Raw genomic sequence first — 24,994 nt, forward strand, 5'->3', positions numbered from 1 at the left:
CCAGGGTCTGAGATGAGGTTGACTTGCCTGTTCCCTGGATCTTCCTTATTGCCTTTCTTGAAGATAGTGATGTTTGCTTTCTTCTAGTCTTTAGGAACTTCTTCTGATTGCTTCTGAACCTCCTAGATTTCTTGTGCCCTGCTGTTGTCCTTTTTACAGATATCAGGGTGGTTCAAGTCCCCCATGAGGACCAGAGTCACCAAATATTAGGCTTCTGCCAGTTGTCTGAAGAGTGCCTTGTCTACATCTTCCTGATAAGGTGACTTGTGGCAGACCCTCACATTGGTCTTCTCAATAATCCTGACTCGTAAGCTCTTGACCGGCTCATCACCTGTCCCCAGGCAGAACTCTGTGTGTTTAGGTGCTCCCTTGCTAAAAAGGGCAACTCCTCATCACCATCCTGCCCTGCCCTTCCTAAAGGGCCTAGATGCATTCATCTTAGCGTTCCAGTCCTGTAAGCTAGCCCACTATGTGTGATCCCGATGAGGTCATAATTTTGTAACTGCACACAGACTTTCAGTTCTTCCCATTTTTCCCCATACTATGTGCATTACTGTACAGGCGTTTCAGGGAGGCACTCAAAAAGGCCATGAGAGCTTTCTCCACAAGCCTGCTGTTCCATGAGCACTTCCTTACTTGGATTCCTGTGCTTGAAATGATTCCACTTCAGCCCTGTTTTGTTGGTTGCTATGTCCCTTTGGTTCACGTTGTCACAGCACCTTTTGCTTGCTTATCCCATTTACCACTTCCTCACTTGATTGTTGTAAAATCTCTCCCTCCCCTGTAATTCCTAGTTTAAAGTTAGTCTTACTGAGTTGGCAAGCCTGTTGGCAAAGATACTTTTGCTGGATTTAGTCAGAGGATCCTGTCTCTTCCAAACAGCTGCCTGTCCTCAAAGAGGGTCACATGGTCATAAACCAAACCCCTGCTGCACATACCTGCTGTGCAACCAGTTGTTGGCTCACACGATACACCCAGTCTTCCTCATGCCTTTCCCCTTCCTCAACAGGATCAAGGAGGAAAACCACCTGGGCCCTCATGGCCTTAAGCATCACCCACAGGGTCATGTCATACTTGATACTTTCCAGGTCACTCCTGGCAGGTGCAAAGTTAGTATGGAGTTATTTACGTGGGGTAATGATTCACTTATCTGAAACATTTTTAAAATTACAAATTTGGGTTCTCCTATCAGCTTAACAGCCATCGGATAAGTAGCAGACCTGGCTTGGGAGTGGGGAGGAACTGTGTGACCTGAGCAAGGGGAGCTGGAGGCCCACAGGGAAGAAGGTGAGCAGTATTGCTCCTGCCAGCAGTAGCAAGGCATTGAATTGGTTTTGCTCATTTGTCTACTCACAACCTTAGTTTGCTTCAAGTGATACTCTTCGAACTTATAGCTGCTACAATTCTTTTCTGCATACATTGTTTTTTCTTTTTTTTAATTTACAGTAGTATTAGTTGATAGTGTAGGATGGTCAGAATTTTAGGAACGTTAATATTAAAAATTTCAAATTTGCACGTTCATCTTGGTTTTTTAAATTGAAACATATAAGGTGCTTATCTATAGATCACTCGCTAATTTCTGAATCGTGTGTTAGTAAAGTCATTGCAGTGTTCTTGGCTAGTACTTCAGAGATTCAGTATAAGCAGCAAACCAAATGTTCATTCTGAATATGATCAGTAGTTGCTGTAACCTCTAGATACCACATATTTCAGGTACAGGATGTCAGCTACAAGTTATGAATAACTCAGTCCTGGAATCTTTCCTGTGAAGAATATTTAAGAGGGTGCATGATTCTTAAAGGCCTAATAAAGCTGCTTTATTCAAATAATTTCAGAGGAAATTATGCACATTTAAAAGGTGTGTATATATATGCATATCTAATGTGTTTGTGTATTGTAGAATGTTTTTAATTTTATAAACAATAAATTCTAAGACTGAACAGAAGCCCTAGACCCTGCTTTATAATTTAGAAAGTCTGTATAGAAAATCCTAGGAAAATTATAGTTCTCAAAGAATTTGTCTGTTTAGAAAGTGCTTTTGGAGATCTATGTCAAACCCATAATTCTCTCAAATTATTGCATTTAGTCACAGGAAACATTTCTTCATTGACTTTTGCAGTCAAGACAGGTAAAAAGTTTACACTTCCTAGCAGGTTGCATGAATTTATTAAATCTGCACATAGAAGAGGAAACATTTAAAATGTTTCAAGTTTCTAATCTAGTGGTATAAACTTCAGAACATTATAGATTAAACTTTTGAGACTTAAAGCATTGTTGTGGTTTACCCCAGCTGGCAACTCGGCACAGCACAGCTGCTCATTCACCCCCCTTCAGTGGGATGGGGGAGGGAACCGGAAGGGTAAAAGAGAGAAAATTCATGGGATGAGATAAAGAACTTAATAGGTAAAGCAAAAGCTGTGTGTCCAAAAAAAGCACAGTGAGGAATTAATTCACTGCTTCCCATGGGCAGGCAGGTGTTTAGCCATCCCCAGGAAACCTGGGCTCCATCATGCATAATGGTTACTTGGAAAGACAAATGCTGTAACTCTGAATATCCCCCCTTCCTCCTTACCTCCAGCTTTATATGCTGAGCAAGTCATCATGATGGCATGTAATGAGGTGCCTCCAGCATGGCCTCATGCACAGCCACTGATGCTTCAAGATGTACCTGCTGCAGCAGGGACTTACTTATCTACAGCCACAGGTGCTTTGAAGTGTACCTTTTCCAGCGTGGGCTTATCCTTGGGCCACAGTCCCTTCAGAGGCATACCTGCTGCAGTGCAGACATAACCATGGCCACAGACACTTTGAGGCGTACCTGCTGCAGCATGGACTTACTCACGGCCACAGGGACTTTGGAGTATCCTGCTCCTGCATGAACTCATCCACAGGTCAAAGTCCCTTTGACTTGAATTCACACTGGAGTTCCAGCCTGTCCAGCACAGCAGCACAGAAACAGTGGCCATTCCCTGGCTGTCTGCCAGCCCAGGCACATCGCCGTTGCTGTTATCAGAATGCTCCTGGGCACAGCACAGTGAGATGATAAGCAGTGCAGCAAACAGCCACTAACAAGTACAAGGGTGTAACACAGTGAGGCAAGCCCATGCCCATGGCAAGCACAGAAGTGTCAATTAATAGCTGAACAGCAAAACCAGCTATAAATTTGATCTAGCATGTTCCGTTCCAATCTGTTATCTCTAACCCTTTGAGTTCCATGTTGAGTACCAAAAAGGACTGTTAGTGGTTTCACCCGGCAGGCAGCTAAATACCACACAGCCATTTGCTTGCTCCCCCCTCCACAGTGGTACGGAGGAGAGAATCGGAAGAAAAAAATAAAATCTATGGGTTGAGATGAAGAGTTTAAAAGGACAGAAAGTGATGGGATAATAATAATAACAAGAACAACATCAATGAGAAAAGAATTAGTATAGACAAAAGAAGTGATGCGCAATGCAGTTGCTCGCCACCTGCTGACCAGTGTCCAGGCAGTTCCCAAGCAATGGCCCCCAGCCGGCTTTCCCCCTAGTTTATATACTGAGCATGATGTCATATGGTATGGAATATCCCTTTGGCCACTTTGGGTCAGCTATCCTGGCTGTGTCTCTTCACTTCAAATGTCCCCCACTTCCTCCTCCTCCCAGCTTTATGTGCTGAACTTCACAAAAAAATAACTTTCCTTGGGGCTTCCACCAGCTTCTCCAGGACTGGTTGCATCACTGCACTGAGTGCCTTGTGGCACCCATCTCCACCACTCTGGATTTGGGGATCTGAACCCAATTCCCTTTTGATCAGCTGACAAACTAGAACAATCATCAAATTGTATTTGCCAGTGACAAGTGGTTACTAGTTTAATGAGCTGCTATAAAGATGATCTATTTAAATTTTCTCACTTGCAGTAGTAGTAAAAACCCAAAGATATGTTGGTTTGACTTCAGTATCACGCAAAATCTCAGTCTGGCCACTTTTGAACAGTACTTTAATGATTTCCACATTGAATTGCTTTTCTATAACGTGGTAGTTTATAAGTACAGATTCTGACATTTTTTAGTTTAGGAAGATGAGTTTTTCTTGTTCCTCAGTGAAGTTTCTATTTGAAGCCACCCAGGATTCTTGATTAGTGGGGTACTTCTCTCATGTTTAGTAAAGAATAAGAGATTTGCCTAATGTTGAATAAAATTATTTTCTATATTTTATTTAATTAGTCATTTGGAAATGCTATTACTACCTTGCTAAAGCAAAATATAAGTGATATTATCAGTTAATGTTAACCTTCAAAATGTATGCACTTCAGGAGTTTTCAAACACACAAACCCAACAAAATTCCACTAAATAAGAATGACCTATAAGGCTTTCAGAAAAGGCATATGTAGGACATAAGGGAAGAAACAGGTGTTGTGATTATATGCTTGAAATACCATCAGTGTTCCTGAAATTACACTGTTGAAATTGTTTTGTAGTTTTGTTTATGTAATCATTGATGTGAGGGCTTGAAGTATTTGGACTTTTTCAGCAGAGACTGAAAGATTCAGCTTTGCCTCTACCAGATGCACAGCATGAATTACACTGTCAAATGTCCTTCCTGTCAAATGGTTGATCTTTGCAATAGGGTTTGTAGTAGTAAACACTTACATGTACTGAATTATAGAAGTATGGGAGACCTTGATTTTTAGAAAATGGGAAAATCTGAAGAAGGGATGGAGGAGGACAAGCAGAAGGGACCCAGCTGCTTTACTTGCTTTTTGTTTTTTCTGTTCTTAGTTTAAGCCAGGGGTCCTCAAACTACTGCCTGCAGGCCGGATACAGCCCCCCAGGGTCCTCAATCCAGCCCCCGGTATTTACAAACACACCCCACCCCCCCACCCCCCCACCCCCCCTGCCGGGGGTTGTAGGGGAAACCAAGCAGCCTGTGATGGCTGCCTGCCACTTCATCCGCGTGCTGGCCCCCTGTTTAAAAAGTTTGAGGACCCCTGGCCTAAACTAAATTTTTCTCCTTTTTAATCACAAGGACAAGTAACATGATGTACTGCTGACCTATTACACTGCTATTTATTTTTAAGTGTCTATGAAGAATCATAGTGGAGATGAGCAATGTTTTGCACTGTACATCATATTTGTTGCTTTTTCAGATACTGAATATCTGTTTGACCTTTGTTACCTTTATCTAAGTGTAAGAAAGAAGTTTTAGTCTATTTTTGGTTTGCTTTGCCTTCCTGTATTAAAAAATGATTCTTAAAGGATTAAGGAATGGAGCTTAGTGAATAGACAAATTTGTTTGGGTCCTCCATACATAAATTCCTGAAAGACAATGGAGTATTTTGATGGAGGTGAATAGACATTTTGAATTACAAGTATTTCATGTTGTGCTTGCAAGATAGGGGCTTATCTCTGAATTCAAGCAAGATGCTTCTGTCAGCTTCAGAAGGTTTTAGTATTCCTGGTATAGCTCTCTTTGAATGTATGAAAAACATTTGTTTGAACTGTTACCCTTGCATATGAAATGCAAACTGCATAATCAGCTTCTGATCTCAGAAGTCTTCCAAATGAGACTTTGAATTTAGATTGGTGTATTTGAGGCATGACAAGTCATGTCTGGAGGCTGCTGAATAATGGACAAAGCTTGAATTAATTTGCTCCAAGCTTATTTTTTTTAGTCTTGTTGGTAACATGGAGTAGGTCTGTTTTGTTTTTTCTTTCCTTGAAGACAGAAAATGTGAATGTAAAACTTGGAAAAATTACTGTTGTATTATTTTCACAATACATATTTGTAGGGCTTTGTTATGTTGCTTAAGTGGGCTTGAAAGAGTAGAATAGGTTATTTTTAAACCACAGTTCTTATGACTGCTTGCAGGGTATGGAGGCATTTAAGAACCAGGATAATTTGGGGTTTCAGGAGTATTGAAACATGTCTTTAAACTGAAATTGTAAAAGTTATATCTTTTGGAATTTTGGTTTGAAATAAAATATCTAACATTTTGTTTGCTCTTAATATATTCTGAATGTTTTTCCCCCAAAAATCTAGGCTGTTTATTTTAGTAAGCTTTTATTGAGTTTAGGATATTTAATGTTCTTCCTCACAGCACTCATGTAAATTAAATTAATCTTATTTATATTTTTGTTAGGATTACTTATGAGTACAATTCTGATTTGCTAACAATTTCAGGATTAAAACTATATAAATATCATTACTTTGTTTCCTTTGTATTTCTTTCTTTTGCTTTCCTTAGGTCGAGATTTGATATGCATACAGTCCATGGATGGGATGCTCATGCTGTTTGAACAGGAAAGCTATGCTTTTGGCCGTTTTTTACCTGGTTTTCTTCTGCCTGGTCCCTTGACTTACAGCTCTCGGACAGATTCTTTCATTACAGTGTCTTCTTGTCGACAGGTTGAGAGTTACAAGTATGTATTCACATTCAGTAATTATAGCATATTTTGGTGCTGTCATTTAGTATGTAAACAAATTAAAAGTGATCATGTCTTATTTTTATTGCCTTTACCAATATTGTATCCAGAAGCAGGTGATAGGTAGCTGCAGGAAAGAAGAAAAATAAAATATTGTATGTTGTTGAATGATTACTGTCTCTGTACGGTCACATAAGAAAGCAAACTCTGTGTCCTGAGGACTTTACGGTCCTATTTTATTTGTATAAATGTGTTAAGTTTACTAGTTTATCAAGATGTACCATGTTGACCTGCAAATGCTAGGTTTTTTCCAGCTTCAGTTCAGTCTAGTCTGTCCTTTCAGTGTTGTCTGTGCTATACTGCTTGAGCGAAATCTTCCTTCCAGTTGTTTCAATGGGATTTTTATTTTGATGCGAAGAGGTGTTAATCTGATGAATCTACTCAGTTTTCAGAAGAGATTAGAGCCAGGGCTTTGGCCTGGTTATAGGATCCTCTCAAAGACATGAGCACTGGGGGGGGAGAGATGGAATCCACCTGATAAAATGGCAGAGGGGGACTGTTAATCTTGTTGACTGCTAAGCTGAGGGATAGGTGCTAAATCCAGCATGTAAGTGTTGATATAGGGTGTAAAGGTCAAGTGCACAAAGGGGGATGCTTTCATAGTACCTCAGATGAAGTGGAATGAGTCAGGGCCCATATTAAGTGCATATTTACAAACACCTACAGCCTTGACAACAAAGAGGAAGAGCTAGAAGTTGTGTGTGCACTTAGAGATGTGACAGGGTAGCTTGCATGACCAAGGTGCTGTAATTGATGACTCCAGACTCTTCAGGAAGAAAAGACATAAAGGGGAGGATTTGTGTTCACCATGTAGGAGCAGCTTGAATACTGAACCACCATGTTGAGAGTTTATCAAGATTCCATCTGTTCAGAATCAGATGGATGCTTGAGGAAGGGGATGTTGCGGTGGATGTCTGTATGAAGCCACCTTTAAACAAGAAGTCCTGATTGCAGGCCCTTGTTCTCATGGAGGGATAATGTCTGCTGGGAGGGCAACGTAATGGACTTGAGCAATGTGGAAGGTTTCTGAGGTGTATTAGGAAAAACTTTTTTGATGTAGGTGCTAGACAGCCTGGGTAAGGAAGGTGCCTAGAGCTCAGCAAGAAATTTTGAGGAGTAATAGCATCTGCTGTTGAGTGTTGCAGACACTGGCTGCAGTGACTGTGAAATTATGTAGATTAAGATGCTAAATGAAGTGAAGAAGATAAGCAGTGGACTAAAGCCTGTAGATTTCAAGAGAACAGACTTGGGCTTGTTCAAGGAACTGGTAGGCAGGATCCTGTGAGAGGCTGCCTTGAAGGGCAAAAGGGCTCCGGAGAGCTGGTGAATCTTCATGGATAACATTCTCAAAGACCAAGAATGATCCATTTCTGTATTCAGGAAAATAAGAAGTAGCAGAAAGCAGCTTGACTGAATAGGTAGCTTCTGACTGAGTTCAAATGGAAAAAAAGAAACGTGTGAGATGGAAGTTAACATGGACTAAGGAGGAATATAAAACATCATGTGGGCATGCAGGTGATAGGATTGAGAAGGTATAAGCTTGGTTAAAACTTCTACTGGCAGAGGATCTGAAGAACAAGGACTTCCACAGGTACCTCAGGTGTAAAAGGTGTATCCAGGAAATTGACCCATTACTGAACACTGGGAAACTTTAACCAAGGTCTGAAAAGACCAAGGAACTTAATACTTGTTTTGCTTCATCCTTTCTCCATTAAAACTGACAAGGTCTGCTCTTTGGCTTTTTGAATCTCTGTGCCTAGCAGTAAATTGGGGTGGGGGTGTTGTGGTGTTTGGGACAGAACTACTGCCTGTGGCAAAAAAAAAAGAATCGAAAAATGGATGAAAAGTGGCAGAGCTGTCAGGCTTACAGAGTAGTAGCTGTCCACAGTTCAAACTAGCAGCCATAGATAAGTGTGGTTTCTCAGGAGCTGATACTGGAGCCAGTATTTCTGTAACATCTTAATCCTAGACAACAGGGCAGAATTTATCTCCTGAAATTCAAGGGTGATGCCAAATTGTAGGAAGTGGCTACATTCAGAGGAATCTCATCAAGCTGGAGGAATGGGCTGGCAAGTACCTTAAGGATTTTTTCAGAGATAATCATATTAAATGAAATAATAATGCCACATTTTATACACCATGCCTTGGCAATCTACTCTGGGAAACATTAATCTGACGCAATGCTTTGTCACGCTACACTATCACTGAATTTCTCAAGCAATACCCTTTTTTTTTATTATGCTGCTTAACCTTGATCAAATGGTTTTTAGATTCTGCATATTGCACGAGTGGATTATAGACGTGTATTTTTTTTCTTGATACAGGAGAAGATGTATGTGTTGCAAGTAAAAGGAATTTAATAGAAAATTCATATTTCCCCTAAGAAATAAATTAGAATATAGTTTATTAATATTGGTAAGGAATAAAGAAGTATTTTTTCTTTAAAATGAATATCTAATGTGTTTTTAATATGTTTAGATTCTTGACTTTTACAACAGATTTGACTAAATTTTTTCCGCAGTCTGTCACTGATTCCCAAGTGTGCTGTCTTTATTGTAGAAAGGGGTAGTTTTTTAAAAGAGTTCTTCACTTGCTTATTGGCAGCAAGTGTTAAGACACTGTAGTACTAATCTCTAGTGTGTGTCTGAACTATTAGGACATTAGAATAAGTTAAATAATCCTTCTAAAGTAAAGGAAATAGACATGCTAAGGAGAGAAGTTATTTTTATAGCGTTAAACATTTTTTTCTTGTTATAGTACATGAAAAATATAGCAGTCCTATTTAGTTTCTGTAGCAGAACAGATTGCCAATTTTCAAATTATCTGTCTTCCTATAGCTCATACAGACCAATGCCTTCGTTTGAAAGCAGTATTTCCTGTGCGATTCTGAATTCTTTCAAGATTGAAAAGCAAAATGCCTCTTATTTAAATGATTGTATACTTGATGTGATAGGTGAATTGAAAGTGTGTGTTTTTCATCTGTGGCTTGAGTTTTTTTGTGATGAAAGACTTGTACGCTGGTAGTTGGTACCTAAACAGCAACATATATTGCTATTCAACAGGAGTTTAGTTTGAAAACTGTGTATCAGTCCCTGATTAGTTAATAAAATGATAATGTGCTGGACAAGACTATCAATAAAATATGGTAAAAAGACAAAAATTTATTAGGTCAGATTCTGCAACTTTTTAATAAATGTGTTAAACTGAAAAAGGGAAGTAGATATGTTCATATAGAGGATATTTAAAGACATAATAATTTTACTAGAAGCAGCTTAATTAGTATTCTTAATTAGGTTATAGCATTCACCATAAGCAATTAAATGTCTTACTCCAAATACATAGTTTACTTCTCTAAGTTAAATAATTTTTAGAAACTAAAATCCTTCAGTAGCAATCACCACAATGTGAGGTGAGGACTGCTGGTGTCATAATTTTAAATCTGTAACTTTGACATTATACAAACCCACATACTTTTATTTGTTAGACTTGAGTTGGAAGATTCAGAGTTGTGTTGGTTTGAGCTTAGGAGCTGATGACACCTCATGACTTCCAGAATTGAATGCTATCTTTTGGATAAGGTTTTTGGATTTATTTGTTGTTTGTTTCATTTTTGTAGGAAACATCAGTATTTTACATGTTACCTAGTGTGAATACATGAAAACAGGGTAGTTTGGTAAGTTAGGACACCAGCACAAATTCAGAAAAGAAATAGTTAGAGGAGTCAATGAGGACACAGGTGGAACTTTGATGATTGCATAGGTATAAATGGGGACGGATGGACATGCAGAGCTTTTATGGCAGTTGACATCTTTTGTTCTAATGTCTTCATTACAAATTTTTCTTAGTATGGTTGGTTGGCAATTACAAAATAATAAAAAACCCCTCAAACCTACAAACCTCCCATCTTTTGCTAGATAAGCCACCTACTGGTGCCAGTTTACTGTTATCTCTTGGATTGGAAACACTTAACAGATGTGCTTGTAAGTGTAACTATTTGATATAGCAAATTGTATTTTAGGGTGGTTTAGGAGTTTTTTTTAAAGCTTAATAAGAGAAAAAAGGTTTATTTTTTTATTGGAATCCTAATTTCATAATTTGAAAATATATTGGTTTTTTGATTCTTTGTGATCTAGATTTCTATCTTCTAATATATTTAGCTGTTGACTTTGTTTTAACACCAGATAAAATCTGAATATAAATGTTTGTTTTAATTTCTACCTTTACATTTTGCTGTTACCCTACAGTGATATTTATCTTAAAAATCTTTGCTGATGATAGATGTGTGGCAGCAGACTTTCTAATAGTTTTTTTTCTGTGTATGTATACTCATACTATGATAATTATATTTTTCACTTAATGTAAGAGTATTAACTACAAATATAATACTTTATTTTTAAAAGTTTTTAAACTTCCTGTAACAGATACCAAGTGCTGGCATTTGCGACAGATGCTGATGAAAGACAAGAAACAGAACAGCAAAAACTTAGTTCTGGAAAAAGACTTGCGGTAAAACCTGTTTGTTTTACATAACATGTATGGTACGCTGGATACATGTTAGAAAGACCAACGCTAAGTTAAGAGTGGAAACATTGTCTGCTGACAAAGGACCTGATCCAATTGCCATCAAACACAATGGAAAGACTCCAGTAGATTTCTATTAAGATTTTTTTGGGCCTCGGTTGTTTAAGTTTGGGCCTTAAAACTCACTTTTTTTCTAAGGAGAAAAAACACCCCAACACCTGTGTACTGGAAATAACCATTTCTAAGGCAGTCTTCGTACTACAGAAACTGTAGTAAAATAGATAAATAGGTACATCTGAAATGCTCGTGTTTTTAATTTAAGTATATTTGTGACTTTGTACCGGACTCACAAAATTAACCTCATTGTAACTGGGAAATCCTTTGCACTTAGAGAAAACTCACCAGTGAAAAATGTTTCCATAAACAGTCAGTATCTTGGACTCCTTTTGTCAGAAATGTGTGGATTTAATGGTCTTCAGGAGGTGTCTGTGACTGAGTTGTGTAATATTTCAGCTGCCTCCTATTAAGAGCAAGAGCATTTCATTCTCTGTGGTTCTGCAGCAGAACTGCTTGTCTGCTAAATATGCTGTGTAAAATGCTAGATTCAGCATATTTCAGGTATGACAGTAAAAGACTGGGAGAGCATCTTGCTTCCATTGGCTAATTGTAGAATTTCTCAAACTGTAAGTCAGAATCCTACATCTTGAATTAGGAGAAGACATAGTTTTTAATAAGAACTTTGGAAGCTTCATCAGATATGCTGCAAATTAAATACATTTTTAAAATCTAAAATGAGAAGCATACATGAAGACAAATTTAATAAACCTGGGGTTTTTTCCCTTTGAATTTTAAGATGGCACTTCCAGCTTCAGATATCAGATATGCTAGTATGTTTACTAATGTGTTCTATGTTCTTTAATCAAAATGATAGTTGCTGTTCATATAGGAAGTGCTGATGGTTGACCTCTGATATTTTTTAACTTCAGAAATTCTGGATTTCTGTTTAACCAGCTTGGCAGAAGTCAAAAACAATTTTTACATGTGTGAATTTGTTGAAATTTCTCAGAGGAGCTGAAGTAAGAAAATTATGAAATGTATCAGTAAGCAGTAGTATCGTTTAAAGATGTAAAGTTACAGGCAAGGCAGGGTTTGTAAGTAGTTGTTTATTAAATCAATGTATATGGTTGGAAAAGTAGACAAGCTATGATATACACAAACATTCTTCAGACTGAAGGGTGTACATTAGTGACTACAAGCATGAATATTGGCTTACACACCTAAAACTTTGTCTATTTTTCCATTTACATGCATTTGTAGAATAATTTGTCACCTTTTGCTGTCTAACCTTGCCCTTAATAACTAAGGGCGCGTACAGAAGCAGATTTAAATTATTCTAATACTCTGTTCTTGGATTTAATTGTTAAAGTATAAAGCATTTTCATTTTGCATGGGATATGTATTAAAAAATTTAAATATACTTAAGTGAACTGCATAGCCGTCAATTCATGACTATTTTAAAAAGAGGATTTTTTTCTGCTTTACTTACAATAAGGAAAGTTACTGTCTTCAAAATAAGAGGATGTCTCCTTCAAAAAAAGACCTTGATTTTGCTTTATCTACGTTAATGATATTCATTTAACTTATGAGTTCTGAACTTTCTCTAAGTTTTGTCTCTAATATGCAGCTGTCAACTGATCTCTGGAACACATTTTTTCTTCTGAAGGTGGATTGGGTATTAAACATCGGAGAGCAAGCACTGGATATATGCGTTGTCTCCTTTAATCAGGCAGTTTCTTCTGTTTTTGTGCTTGGTGAGAGAAACTTCTTTTGCCTTAAGGATAATGGGCAAATTCGATTCATGAAAAAGCTTGATTACAACCCGAGTTGCTTCATTCCTTATTGTTCAGGTTTGTAAAAGGAAAATTCAACTTTAACTTTAGCTTGGTTACTTTTACAGCTAAGATTTCTCTTTTCCCCTGACCGAATAAATTTATTTCTCTGAATAAGCTGTTGATTTGTAGAAAATCTGTGGAATCAGAGCTCTCTTTTTGGATGAGGCAGGTTTATTTTCACATGTTATTTAGGGTGAAGTGTCATGATTTTAAAAGTCTAAATAGATATTTTCTCATTACCAAATAGAGCTACAAATGGAAGAATGAGAGGTTTTGGAAGAGTAAAATAATGTTTGAGGATGTTTTGTTATTTATGGATAGTTAAAAAAATCAAATTCTACTGCTAGGAGATGAAACTAACAATACATTGTGTGGAAGCAACTTGGTTGGAGGCTACTATAGAACTACAGACTCTTAATACCTCTTCTTCATTAAAGTTTCAAAATCTATCTGATAAATTTTTGACACCATGTCTTATTTTAGACTTAAAATCTAATTTTAGAATTTATAAATATGATCTTAACAGTCTTCATACTTTATACTTTTCAATTAAGTTATTCTATAAATAAACCTTATAAATGCATACACCTTTAAACAGTATTCACAGGTCAATGAATTAATGAAGAGTGTAAGTAGCTGATATTTACCCTATCATATGTCATATGATAGATATGTATATCTATCCTAGCATGGCAACATGGCAATTAATGAGTCTTTGCTTGTCATGTTTTAAATTACCAAACATGGCTGGCTAAAACCTTGGGAAGTTGTGGCATGTGTTGTATAGTATGCAACTGAAATTGGTACCTATAATTAATCACATATGTCCTTGGTTATTGTCAGTGTAACTTTCATAACTTTTGACACTTTAATTATATTAAATTAATTTATAACAAGTAATGGCTTAAAAGGAAAAGAAAAAAAACATGTAATGATATAAGCATCAAAAAAAGTACTGGCTTTTGAAACCCTTTAATCCTAAAGCTGTTTTTATATCTTTAACAGTGAAAGAAGGAACAATAAACACGCTAATTGCAAACCATAGTAAAATGTTGAACGTTTATCAAGATGTTACACTGAAATGGGCCACTCAGCTTCCCTATATTCCTGTATCCATAAAAGTAGCAAATTTACAGTAAGTAACTTGTTAAAGTTTACTTTTTTCAGTTTAATTTCCAGTTGTGAAATTTGCTTCTAGATCCTAACAAACAGTTCTGAGGTATGTAACAAATAAGGTGGCTTGTAAAAGGAAAATTCAAAGTGTTTTTTCTTTGTTTTGTAAAATATTCATTTTATTAATGGACATACTGTTAATTCTAGAAGAATACTAGAATTGCTGTACTGTGCTTTAGATTTTCTGGGTTTTTTTGAGTGAAGGTAACACCTGGGGTCTTGTAGCTCCAGTAGAGTAGTTTCTTCTTTAAAAGAATGAAAAGTGAGGCTTTGCAATCTGGTTAAAATCCTTCCCTGAGACAGGAAAATAGAGAATCTCACTGAAAATCTGTTCTTCATTAAGCATTTAAGAGCATATGAATCCCAGAGATGATTTGTTGGAACAGGTTATTAAACTCTGATGTTAAACTTTGGAAATCAAGGAACTGTTTAAATTGCTGAGGATTGCACTGCAACAGACTGAAACTTTTTGGAAAATATGCATAAGACAGGTGAGGGAAAGAACCGGTTGGCCAGGGGATCAAGTATAGAGAAATTATGATGTATTGATAACTTGTGCTGAGTCTGTCACTGAAACAAGCAAACTACAGAAAAGTTTGGCTAGTGTTTTTACAGTCCATCTTATGCCTGTACTGTGCCACCAGAGCTGTGGTGGGTGCTGGCTGACCAGTGCCTGTGACCACATGGGATGCAGTAGAAGTGTACTTGTCAGGTAGATTATTCCTGATCTCCAGCAGGCTTGTTGCTGTGCCAACATACGCTGGATTGTTGAATACTTGATCATAAGTCATGCTTTTTATCTCACAAGAAACGAAAAAGCAACATCTGACTAACTAGCTCTACTGACTTGCGGGGAGCAATCTGAGGGATGTGTGTGTTTTGTTTGATACTAATGGTTACCTGATTTTTTTTTTTAATAATTTGTAATTTTTTTTTTAGACTCTCTGGCAAGAATTGTACTGGCTTTCATCCAGCAGGTCTTACAAGTAGAATACAATGAATAGTCTCAATGGGCCCGTTAGTGTAAACCAAAATTATGCAGGATATGACAGTACAGATTTACAGTTTGGAAAAAATGTTTTTGTCAGAAAAAAATTGAAAAAAGCATTGATTTTACAACAGCAGTTTGTACTAATATTCATATCTACAGTTATTTATTTGGAAACTCATATTATTGAACCAGCTGTTTCAATAATGCCTCTAAGAAGTTCATGCAGATTCTGCCTGTTCCACGTGAACTTTTAACACGCAGTAGTTTGATCTTGGTGAGAATGTTGACAGCCTCCTAATTTGTCCCAGATCATTTTGCTAGATGGGTTCAGAATTCCCAAGACCTACTAATGTTAGGGTTTGATTTGGGGTTTTGTTCAGTTGGGATTGGAGAGACATCAGTCTGTCTCTCTTTATACAGGTACTGTATACAAACCTTTTTACACAGGTACTGATAGATGAATGAAGGCCTGTGTGTCTAGACCCCGTCGTCTGAAAGGCAGGGAGCAGTCTAGTGCACATGTGTTTCAGAGCTATGCTTCTGTATTTCTATTTAAAAATGTGGTATGCTTGTACCTCTTTCTGACATTAAAAAAAAGGTTAGCTAAACAGCAAAACCCAGTAAAGCTTATAAAGGTACTAATTTGGCTTAAACAAAGCATATGTTATTAAAAAGAAAAATAATTGGAAAGGGGATTCTTTGTGGGTCAATGTGATAATGATTTTCTAATACTCCACCCAAGAGAGGCCTCAGTCTTAGTTGGGACCTCTGGGCACTGCTGTAACAAAATAACATTAAGTACCTCAATAAGCATACAGTTGTTAATCCTACACTGCTGAGAGATTGAAGTGCCTTAAATATGTTGTATGTCAATTAATTACTTTCACATCCTTTCCACTTTTATTGCAGTAATACTTAAAAAGTCAACTGAGCATTCTGAAAGCAATTGTCTCTACAGATCATATGTGTTCATCTGTATTTTCTTGTTGGCATGATGTCTGTTACTTTTAATGTATGGCTCTGGCTTTCTGGATAAGAAAAACATTATTAGAAGCTATTTTATGTAAATCCCTTGGTGCAGGGGTAGTGATTGGCTCATAAAAGCAATCATATACTTTATCCTATAATCTTGATAGTATATTTCTAAGATCAGCTGTTCAAGTGCTTTGGAGAATTCAGCTAAATAACTTGTGTTTCTAGTGTGTGTCCCTCCTTATTCTTTATGCATTGATTTTCCCTATTACATTAATGTGAAATGCAGTATTTCCCTATTGCAATATCAGTATGTAAATAATAATAATAACTCACTACAACATTTGGGACTACTTTCATCATAAACTTCTTGATTTCCATAACATTTTCAGAAACATGTAAGAAAGAATAGAATCAAAGGTAAGTGGTTACTTATAATATTTTTAGTGAGGTGTTTCTGCACTCTAAAAGTGATGTATATTTAAGCTGTTGAACTACACTTTTTTTGCCTTCTGTTAAAACTTGAATGTTCTCTGTCAGGAAATTGAAAATTTTGTATAAAATCTTGTGATCAGAAACTTGAAGTAGAGGCAAAAATGTGAAAGTTTGCTATTATGGGTTTTACCTCAAGATCTCTGTAACTATGATCACTGAACTGGAAGTTCAGTTCTAATCATTGTTATAGAAGTTTGCCCCTTGTTTTGTTGGAATTTTATATTCTGGTTCTGTTAATGTATGGGAGTTACTGTTTATGACATTGTTTGAATGCTCCTACATGCTTAAAACTGCCTAGACTGCTTTAGAGATATATCGCTTACAGTGACAATTTGGATTAATTTAAACAGCTTAGGACTTTGTCTCTGCACAAATTAATCTTCCCATTGATGAGCTTGCTAGGACAGTTACATTTTTGCATTCTGATTTTGCATGATGATTTGTTGTTATCCTTAAAGTTATGGCTGTGCAAAAACATTCTCACCGATGCTGAAACTTGTGAAGAAAATGGTGTAGGTGTTCTGCCAGAATTGATTCAAAAACCCCAAACAACCCACCCTTCTAGAGTAACTTGAGAGAAACTATCCATATGCTGCAGTTATAACAGCTGTGGGAAGTTACACAAAGGAGTTACAAGAATTCCTATTCCCCTCCCATTTTCAGTGTTGAAATGGTAATTGTGATCAGCAGTGTTTGTTTGGTATCCACCATAATTATATAAATATCTTCTTAGCACTGACTTCAAAGTCCATTCCCTTTTTGACTTGCTCTTTAGTTTGCATTTTTCTGTTTCATCAGAGACTTCATCTCTAAGACCCTCCTTGTACCTTCACATCTCCTTTGTGAAGGAAATTTCATGAGCAGTATCTCTTATGTTTATAGATTATACATTTTATGAATTTGTCACTTTTTGATGCTTCCTGAAATGTGCTAGTTTTTCCCTCCCCTCTCTCCCCCTCATAATTCAGATAATTGTGTGGGTAGCAAGGCTGTAGGATTGTGGTTCCTACACAGAGTTCCTGTTAGCTAAAGTGCCTCATATGAAAGTAATTTTCTTCCCATTAGCAGGGATTTGAGCCTGCAAACACAAGTGACTTAATAGTCCCCCACCAAAAAGGTGGAGTATGTTTGTCTGAATCATCTGAAATAACTTGTTCAGAAAGTAGCAGAAAGTCCATTTTTAAGGGCCTATCACAAGCTGTGTTTGTTTTTCTGATCCTGAATTATCCTATCTCCATATGCTTGACCATAAAAGGTTCTTGGGGTAGATTAGAATACTTAGACAACTACTTTTCTATTTATTTGACACTAACTCACTTGGCAAAGCTGTTCCTAGGAGTACCATGCTTTTTAATGGCTGATTGATTGCATTAAGTATTATTCTGACCTGGCTGGCCTGAAACTAGAACATTATGTTAAGGTGCTTTCAGTCTGAAGCAAAATAGCTCGTGTTGCTAGCCTCAGGGATGTTTCCATCACAAACATCTGAAATTCCCCTGTGGGTTGAGCTAAAACCACACAGAGCATTATAGCTTGGACATAGTCTCAGGAAAGGGGTTTCTGTTTTGATCACTTCCAAGTTACAAACCTGTTTTTGTGATAGGAAAGCACGAAGCCTTTAAATCAGGGACTTTGTTTCTTCTGAACATTTTTCAAGTTCAGTAGTCTTAATTTTAATACTTGGTTTTGTTTGTACACAGCCTTCAAGTTATATCTGGTAAGCCTGTGAATGCTAAAAGGTAGCCTGACTTTTTTTCTTTTAAACTGAAATAGACTGCAAGCTTCCTCAAATACCTCTTTTTTCAAGTCTGTATTTCATGATGTCCCTGATTTTGGTTTTTTGTGCTTTCAGCTGTCCATCAAGAAATGAAGTCTGGTGGTACCTATATGGCAAAAGAATGTTGATTTCATGTGGAATTTATCAGCAGGCACAGTCCTAACAGTAAACTAGCCTTCTCTCAAGGTTTAGGGGATGTCTTATGGGAAAGGTATTCCTTCCCCCTTTATTTAATCTACTGGGGACTCTTAAGAATTTAGGCACCAGTATATCCTTGGGCTTCATGTTTAAATGAAGGATGTTTTCACCTTCAGTCACATTGGAATTTGGTTAGAAATACCCAAAATAAAAAACTTCAGTCACCTGTAGTGCTTGTCTATAGATAATCAAATGCATTGCATGTGTGGTGCCTCTTGCTTTTAGGAGCTACATCTGGGAATTAGAATGTGGGAATCATCTTTCTTACGTGAGCATTTTATATGTACTACTATATCTGTGAACAGAAGGACTTTTCTTCATGGAAGAAAGATTCTTGAAGCAAATAACCCACGAAATAATATGTATGCCTTGTAAAACGTGAACTTCCTTTTATTACAAGGGGTTGACAGGCATGACCAAGTTGGTAAAAGTTACTAGAATATTTGCTTTCACATTCATTTATTTGACAGATAAATATCATTTTACTTGGTAATGAAACAGCGTGTTTTCTGAAGAGGAAATATAAAGCAGTCTGGAAAGGATTTTTGTACAGAAGTAATTTATTACCTTTAAAGAATACGAATTTCTGAGTGTCTTAAAATATTAAATTTCCAGAACCAAACTTTTTAGCTTGACTTAAGCTATTAAATACATTTTCATTATTTGAGATGGGGAAAAAAATAATTATCTTCTTTAAACTAAAGTAACTGTTGAAAATCCAGGAAATAAACGTAGACTTTATATGTTCAAGATGGCAAGCGGGGCTACTTAGTAAGCTTTATCCACACTTTAACTCTTCATGGACTTCAAGTCTGCCTAGGTTTATACTAGGGAATAATCCCATAAAAATATCACAGGGTCCCATGTCTTCACCACTGGTTCTGTTTTGCTCAGTTTGCTGTCAAAGTGGGGTTTTTTCCTGCTCAATGCTAGCGCTAAAACTGACTATGGCATTTGAAATTTACTTAGGTAATTTTTCTTACTGCTTCTCTAGGTATGATCACTACAGGGTTGACTATAGGGGCCACGCCTGAGCTCCGAACATCAGTGTTATGAACTACCAGCCCATTAAGAATGTATCATATAGTAATGTCGTTATCAGCCATCTCTTAAAGCCAGATACCCATAGACTTTCGGTGTTCATGTTTTGACTTATGCTGTTATGTATTTCATTATAGATTCTACTGAATCAGAGACTTAAATAAATTTAAAGTCACATAGTGTAGGCTGAGATGCAGGAAATACTGTGGCTTACTGAATCACTTTCAGAGTTACTGACTTAAGATGCTATAATAGTGTCCAATTTTCTTACTACTTGTAAGACAAAATAAAGTAATTCTGTAGGTCTAAAATTTCTAATGTTGTTCTTGTATGAGTCCTTCTTCTCCTTGCAGAAATAATAAAGAAGCAGAGGCTAGTGAAGGTACTTAAAATAATTTTCTATGTAATCATTTTAATTAGCATTTGAATATTTATATTGTCCCATATGGTGCTGATAGCTATGGCTTACTATACTTTCCTGTCTCTTGGAAGATCCTCACTTGTGTTAAGGTTATTATAGGTGCATTACAAGAGAGTATTTTACAATATTTTTAAATAAAGTTAGTTTTGGAGACAGTGACTTCTAATTTTCTGAAGCGATAGTGTCTTGCTGTGTCCCGAGTGATCATTTTACTCCTAGCTACTCTTTCATTTTTTTCTTGCATCTTTTCTAGTAAAAGCATGTGTAACATGCCTAACAGATGGCTAGTGTAAAAAGATGTGTACATTGTTGTTTAGTTATCTAGTCATTTCCAGCCCATTTTGCTTGAAGGTAATAATTTCTTGCTACTTGTCTTTGACTTTTCTGTTTTACCATGTTCTACTACAGGCATGTGGCATTCATTCTTTAATAACCAGAGATGACTGCTTAAGGATACTTATAGATCAAAGTAGGAAGGATTCTTGGCCTGACAGTCTGATGTGCCACCTTTGAACTGTCAGTGTTACTGTTGGCCTTAGCTGTTTGAGACCATACAAGCAACAATGAATGTCTGCAAAAAAATTCCTGGTGCTTTAACTCTAGGTTCAAAAGGATATGTGAGGAGGGAGTGGGTGATTTTTATGGCTTAGTAGCTTACTGTGTATTCTAATACTCTGCTCCTGTCCAGTCTCTTGCCATTAGTCTGCAGCTTGACTGCAAGGCTGAGAAGTATTATTCTGGTGACAGTGACCAATACAGATTGTTGCTACGCCATCTCTGGTGCACTTTAAGCATAAGCCAAATGGTATGTGCTGCTGCACTTCAGGATCTTTAATCAGTTTGCATTTTGAAGGGAAACATGCTACTGAAAGATGCATTTATTGTTTATTGCATTTAAAAACAATCCCATCTTCAAGCCAACACAAAAAATTTAAGAATTTTAGTTTTTGGAGCATACATCAATGCAGAGACTAACTTTTTTACCTTCTAGAAAAATAGTTAATACAATACTTCTTGGATTTTCTGATTCATTAGTATTTCATAACCGTAGAATGACTAGTGAGAAATGTGTGGTTTGTATACTTATTTGCCTATTGAGGTATAAAGTTCCTAAAGACTGTTGTTTGCTGGCTTCGTAGAACCAAGACGTGTCTTCTGTATATGAGTAATAGTTTGAGCCTGACATAGTTAACATGTTTGTAACTTCATGGCACTTTATCTGAATAAGTTTATATCTGAAGTCTCTGATTCAGCAACATGTCTCCATAAATAAAAGAACATCACTTAATTTTGTGTCAAAACAAAGACTTTAAATACTAAGTCCCAGGTTTGAACTCATATGTAGCCCAACAGAATGATCAATTTAATTTAAATGAGGTATGTGAATCAAAAGATGGGAGTTCAGAGCTCTGGTGTGTAGCCATTGGTTGAAAATGTCCTTTATGAAGTTTTAGCTTCCAGTATTTGTTAAAGAAAACTAAAATCTACGATCAGTTTGCAAGTGAGAAAATACTGGCCTGGTCCAAATACGAACTTGAAATTAAAACTTGTGCTCTGGCACAGAATCATAGTACATTGGGTGGTTAGATGAATGTACTTTGTGTAGCTGGGCTCTCCAAACAGTAGAAAGGCAAGAGGAACTGAATTTAACTGGAAAAATTATGAAGAAGTATTGTAGTTGAATTAAGTATATAAGGTGTAAAAGTGCAATCACATCTAGGTTAATAGTAGGTGGAGTCAAAATGAAACCCCTCTCATTGAATTTTTTAGCTATCCAAATGCTTGAAAATACTTTGTTCTTCATTCCAGCCCATCTGTTATTCCTTATTATAACTGACATCACCGCAGCTACCACAACTGTTAAAGAATCACCGTATAAAAATGGCAAAACTTACATATAAACCCAGCAAAACTTAGCACTTATTACATGGTTTTATGGAAAGAAAACTGCAGGAATAAAACTTTATAGTTTATTGAAAGATTTTTCCCTTTTCTGTACAGTAATACTGTAATAGAATCAATGCCAGTTATGACGCACAGTATGAACCGTTCAGTTACATATGAATATATATAAATTTTTATTTGAGTGTTCTGTAAGAATGTTGCCTGATCAGAGAAGTTAAGTGCAGAGAATTCTAGAATCTTTCTACTTAACCATAACTGCATTTTAAAGAAATGTTTTTATGGAGGGGGAAAAAAAATAATTGTATTTGTTTTTCATCAGTAAATTGCCACTGGATTGTCAAGAGATGGCAACATAAAACATTACTCTTTTTAAAGGCTTTTTAAAGAAATAACGTTAATGTGTGTAGCTTAGCCACAAAATATGAATGTGATTGTATTTCTTTTATCTTAGTAGGATTCTGATCCTGCAAAAGACATAGATATGCCAAATACTATGCCCTGCATATACTGTGATTCATGACTGGGCTTTCTAGCACGTTAGTTTTGAATTATATTTACTGTATGATACTAAGCACATGCCCATATTGCCAGTTCTCCTAATTTTATTACATGTCACTTAGTTGCTTTTTCAAAAAGCCTACTTTTTACAGTCATATGATTTTGTAAGTGTTTCAACCTACTTTAGAATAACACTTAAAATATTCCTACCCTCGTGGTTCTAGAGAAAGCCTTGGAAGTGTAAATTCTAACTACTCAAGAACAAGTTACTCCCCCTCTAGTACTGAAAATAAAATACTTTTAAACAAATAGCCTGGGTTTTTGTGGTCAACCTGCAATTTTTCTGTGCATGTTCATGTTGTGACGGAGTACAGTGTGTGTGTGTGTGTATATATATATGTGTATTAGGTTCTGAACTCAGTCTTGGAGTTGGTTATTGAGGTAGGCTGGAGTTTATGGAACTATTGTGACACTTGCTGTGCCCATGGAAGCGCTGGACATCTTGTTTGAAAAACCGTTACTATGAACAGTCTAAGGCTGTTGATTTTGAAGGTCTTGATTATTATGCTATGAACATGAAAGACTTTTTTTCATACAAGGACCAGTAGGTGGGACATTTATGTTAATGTATGGAGATGAGAGTCAGCTGGCAGTGCGAAGTGCCAGAGATGCTTTTAAAGAACAGCTTTGCTCTTTACAAAACAAGGTGAAGGGACAATGGTAAGTATTGTTAAAAGTAACAGTGTATGCACTTTTTCCTGCCTGAAATGCTGGTGAATTTTGAAGCTTGCAGGCATATCACTGTTACACTGTGAGGAGAAAGAGATGGAGATTAATTGGAGTTGAATGTTTTTAGAGTTATGTAATTATTCAATCCTTTCAGAATAAATCTGTGGTAAAGACACATCATGGTTATTCTTGTTAGCCTCTTTGTAGTCTGTCTAGTTTTCCTTGTGACAGTTAAGAATAAGCTTTATCTAAACCAATAAACTTTACTAGAGTATAAATCTTATCAGTGTAACACCTTGTGCTTATTTAGTCAGAAGCAGAGGTGCTAGGGGCCTCTCCAGCTTGCTTGGAGTGAAATGGACTCTAACCATTATCTTCAAGTGGGAGAACAGAAGGTTTAGATGAAGGATAAACTTTTGAGACCCGCCATATCCTATAATCACAATGCTTAGCTGCTACCTTTTGGTATAGCCTTTGAGCCTTTGGAAGCTGTATACCTGTCTTGCCAGTGAGCGAGTTTGGCCTTGAAACAGATTTTAGACTTCAGGTGAAGGAGATGCAAATGAAAAAATATGTATTACTTCACGTAGCTCTTGACAGAGAATGAAGCATGGAGAAGTTTTAGGTATGTCACAGCAGGTCTTGATTTCTTTCTTACTGCTATCACTGGTACTGTCATAAATGCAATCATAATGTAGTTTCTCTTGTTTCTTGTTATTTGGAGCTCTGACCCAGGGGCTGCATTCTTATTTAGTTTTCTTATCAGTCCTCACATTTTCAATTCAGATGATGCCAGTAAGTGTCAGATGTGGAACTGTGATAATAAATAGTGCAATGTGGAAGTTGTGAACTTTTCCTGGAATATATTATACTTCAGAGCTTTTTACATTTTTTTGCCTAAAGCAAGATCATATATTTCTGGAGGCCTCTGTCATCACCCTGAATATACTGTTTTTATTCTACTTGTGACAAATACTAATTTTAATATAAACCTGCATCTTGTATTGCTGGCTACTTTAGTTTTTAATAAAACTTTCACTGGTTTTGAAATGGTTTTGATTTTATATTTTAAACAACATGAAACTAAGTTTTTTAATCCTTCAGATAAAAATTAATTTTATGTGTAATTTGTAGCATGAGCTTAAATCACATGTCTAGCCTGCCTATACTAGTATGCGTGTTCCCTGCCTGAAGGAATCAGAAGTTGATGTCATGCATGGATGTCTGTCCCTCTGAATGCATCTTTAAATCTTAACCTGTTAAGATACACTTACATCTAAATTGTCAAGCTATTATATTGACCCTATTACAAAAAAAAACCCACAACAAAACAACCACCAACCTGCTTCATTTGATGTGATATGATATCTTTTAAGGCTATTCTGTGTGAGAGCTCTGCTGCTTGGCTTGCCTGCACAAGCCTTGTTGTGCTGCCCCGCAGATGGCAGTAGTGGTCTGGCAGAAAAGACCCCTGACCCAAACTTTTGTATTAACTTGACAGTAAAAGTAAAACCAATTAATTTCCATTGCTTTTTAAATTTTATTGTTTGACAGAAGATGCTCCTTTTTATTTGATCACTGGATGGTGTTTGGCATATTAAGGCAAAAAGTGTCTTTCAAAGAGAAAACTACACAAGCTAGGGACGTGTCTGAATTTGTTGTTCAGTAAGGCACTAGACTGTTGTTTTGTGGTATGGTGTCACCATGTAAAGGTGCTGGTGAAAATGTCTTCACTACCAAGTAAAAAGAGTGAAAATACTTTGCAAGACCTGGAACCTGGAGAATCCTTCAAGTGTCAAAAATGGTATCACTTTGGCCAACTGCAGGTTTTATTCAGTTCTGACTCTCAGTGGATTTCAGTGCTTATAAGAGGGGATAGGTGTTCACCTGTTGTTCTAGACATAAGTTCTCTCTTTTTA

General features: G+C 36.7%; 1 protein-coding gene across 2 annotated transcripts in view; it reads left to right on the plus strand.

Moving 5' to 3' along the window:
- BBS9 (Bardet-Biedl syndrome 9) overlaps positions 1 to 24,994 on the plus strand; it is a 311,284-nt gene that overhangs the window by 27,876 nt on the left and 258,414 nt on the right. For both annotated transcript variants that reach the window (XM_037382871.1, XM_037382872.1), the window contains 4 exons: positions 6,225 to 6,399; positions 10,884 to 10,968; positions 12,707 to 12,890; positions 13,881 to 14,010. In XM_037382871.1, the coding sequence (XP_037238768.1) occupies positions 6,225 to 6,399; positions 10,884 to 10,968; positions 12,707 to 12,890; positions 13,881 to 14,010 (574 nt within the window). The remainder of the gene's footprint in view (positions 1 to 6,224; positions 6,400 to 10,883; positions 10,969 to 12,706; positions 12,891 to 13,880; positions 14,011 to 24,994) is intronic.

The sequence above is a fragment of the Falco rusticolus genome, chromosome 4 (assembly GCF_015220075.1).
Source record: "Falco rusticolus isolate bFalRus1 chromosome 4, bFalRus1.pri, whole genome shotgun sequence".
Classification (NCBI taxonomy): domain Eukaryota; kingdom Metazoa; phylum Chordata; class Aves; order Falconiformes; family Falconidae; genus Falco; species Falco rusticolus.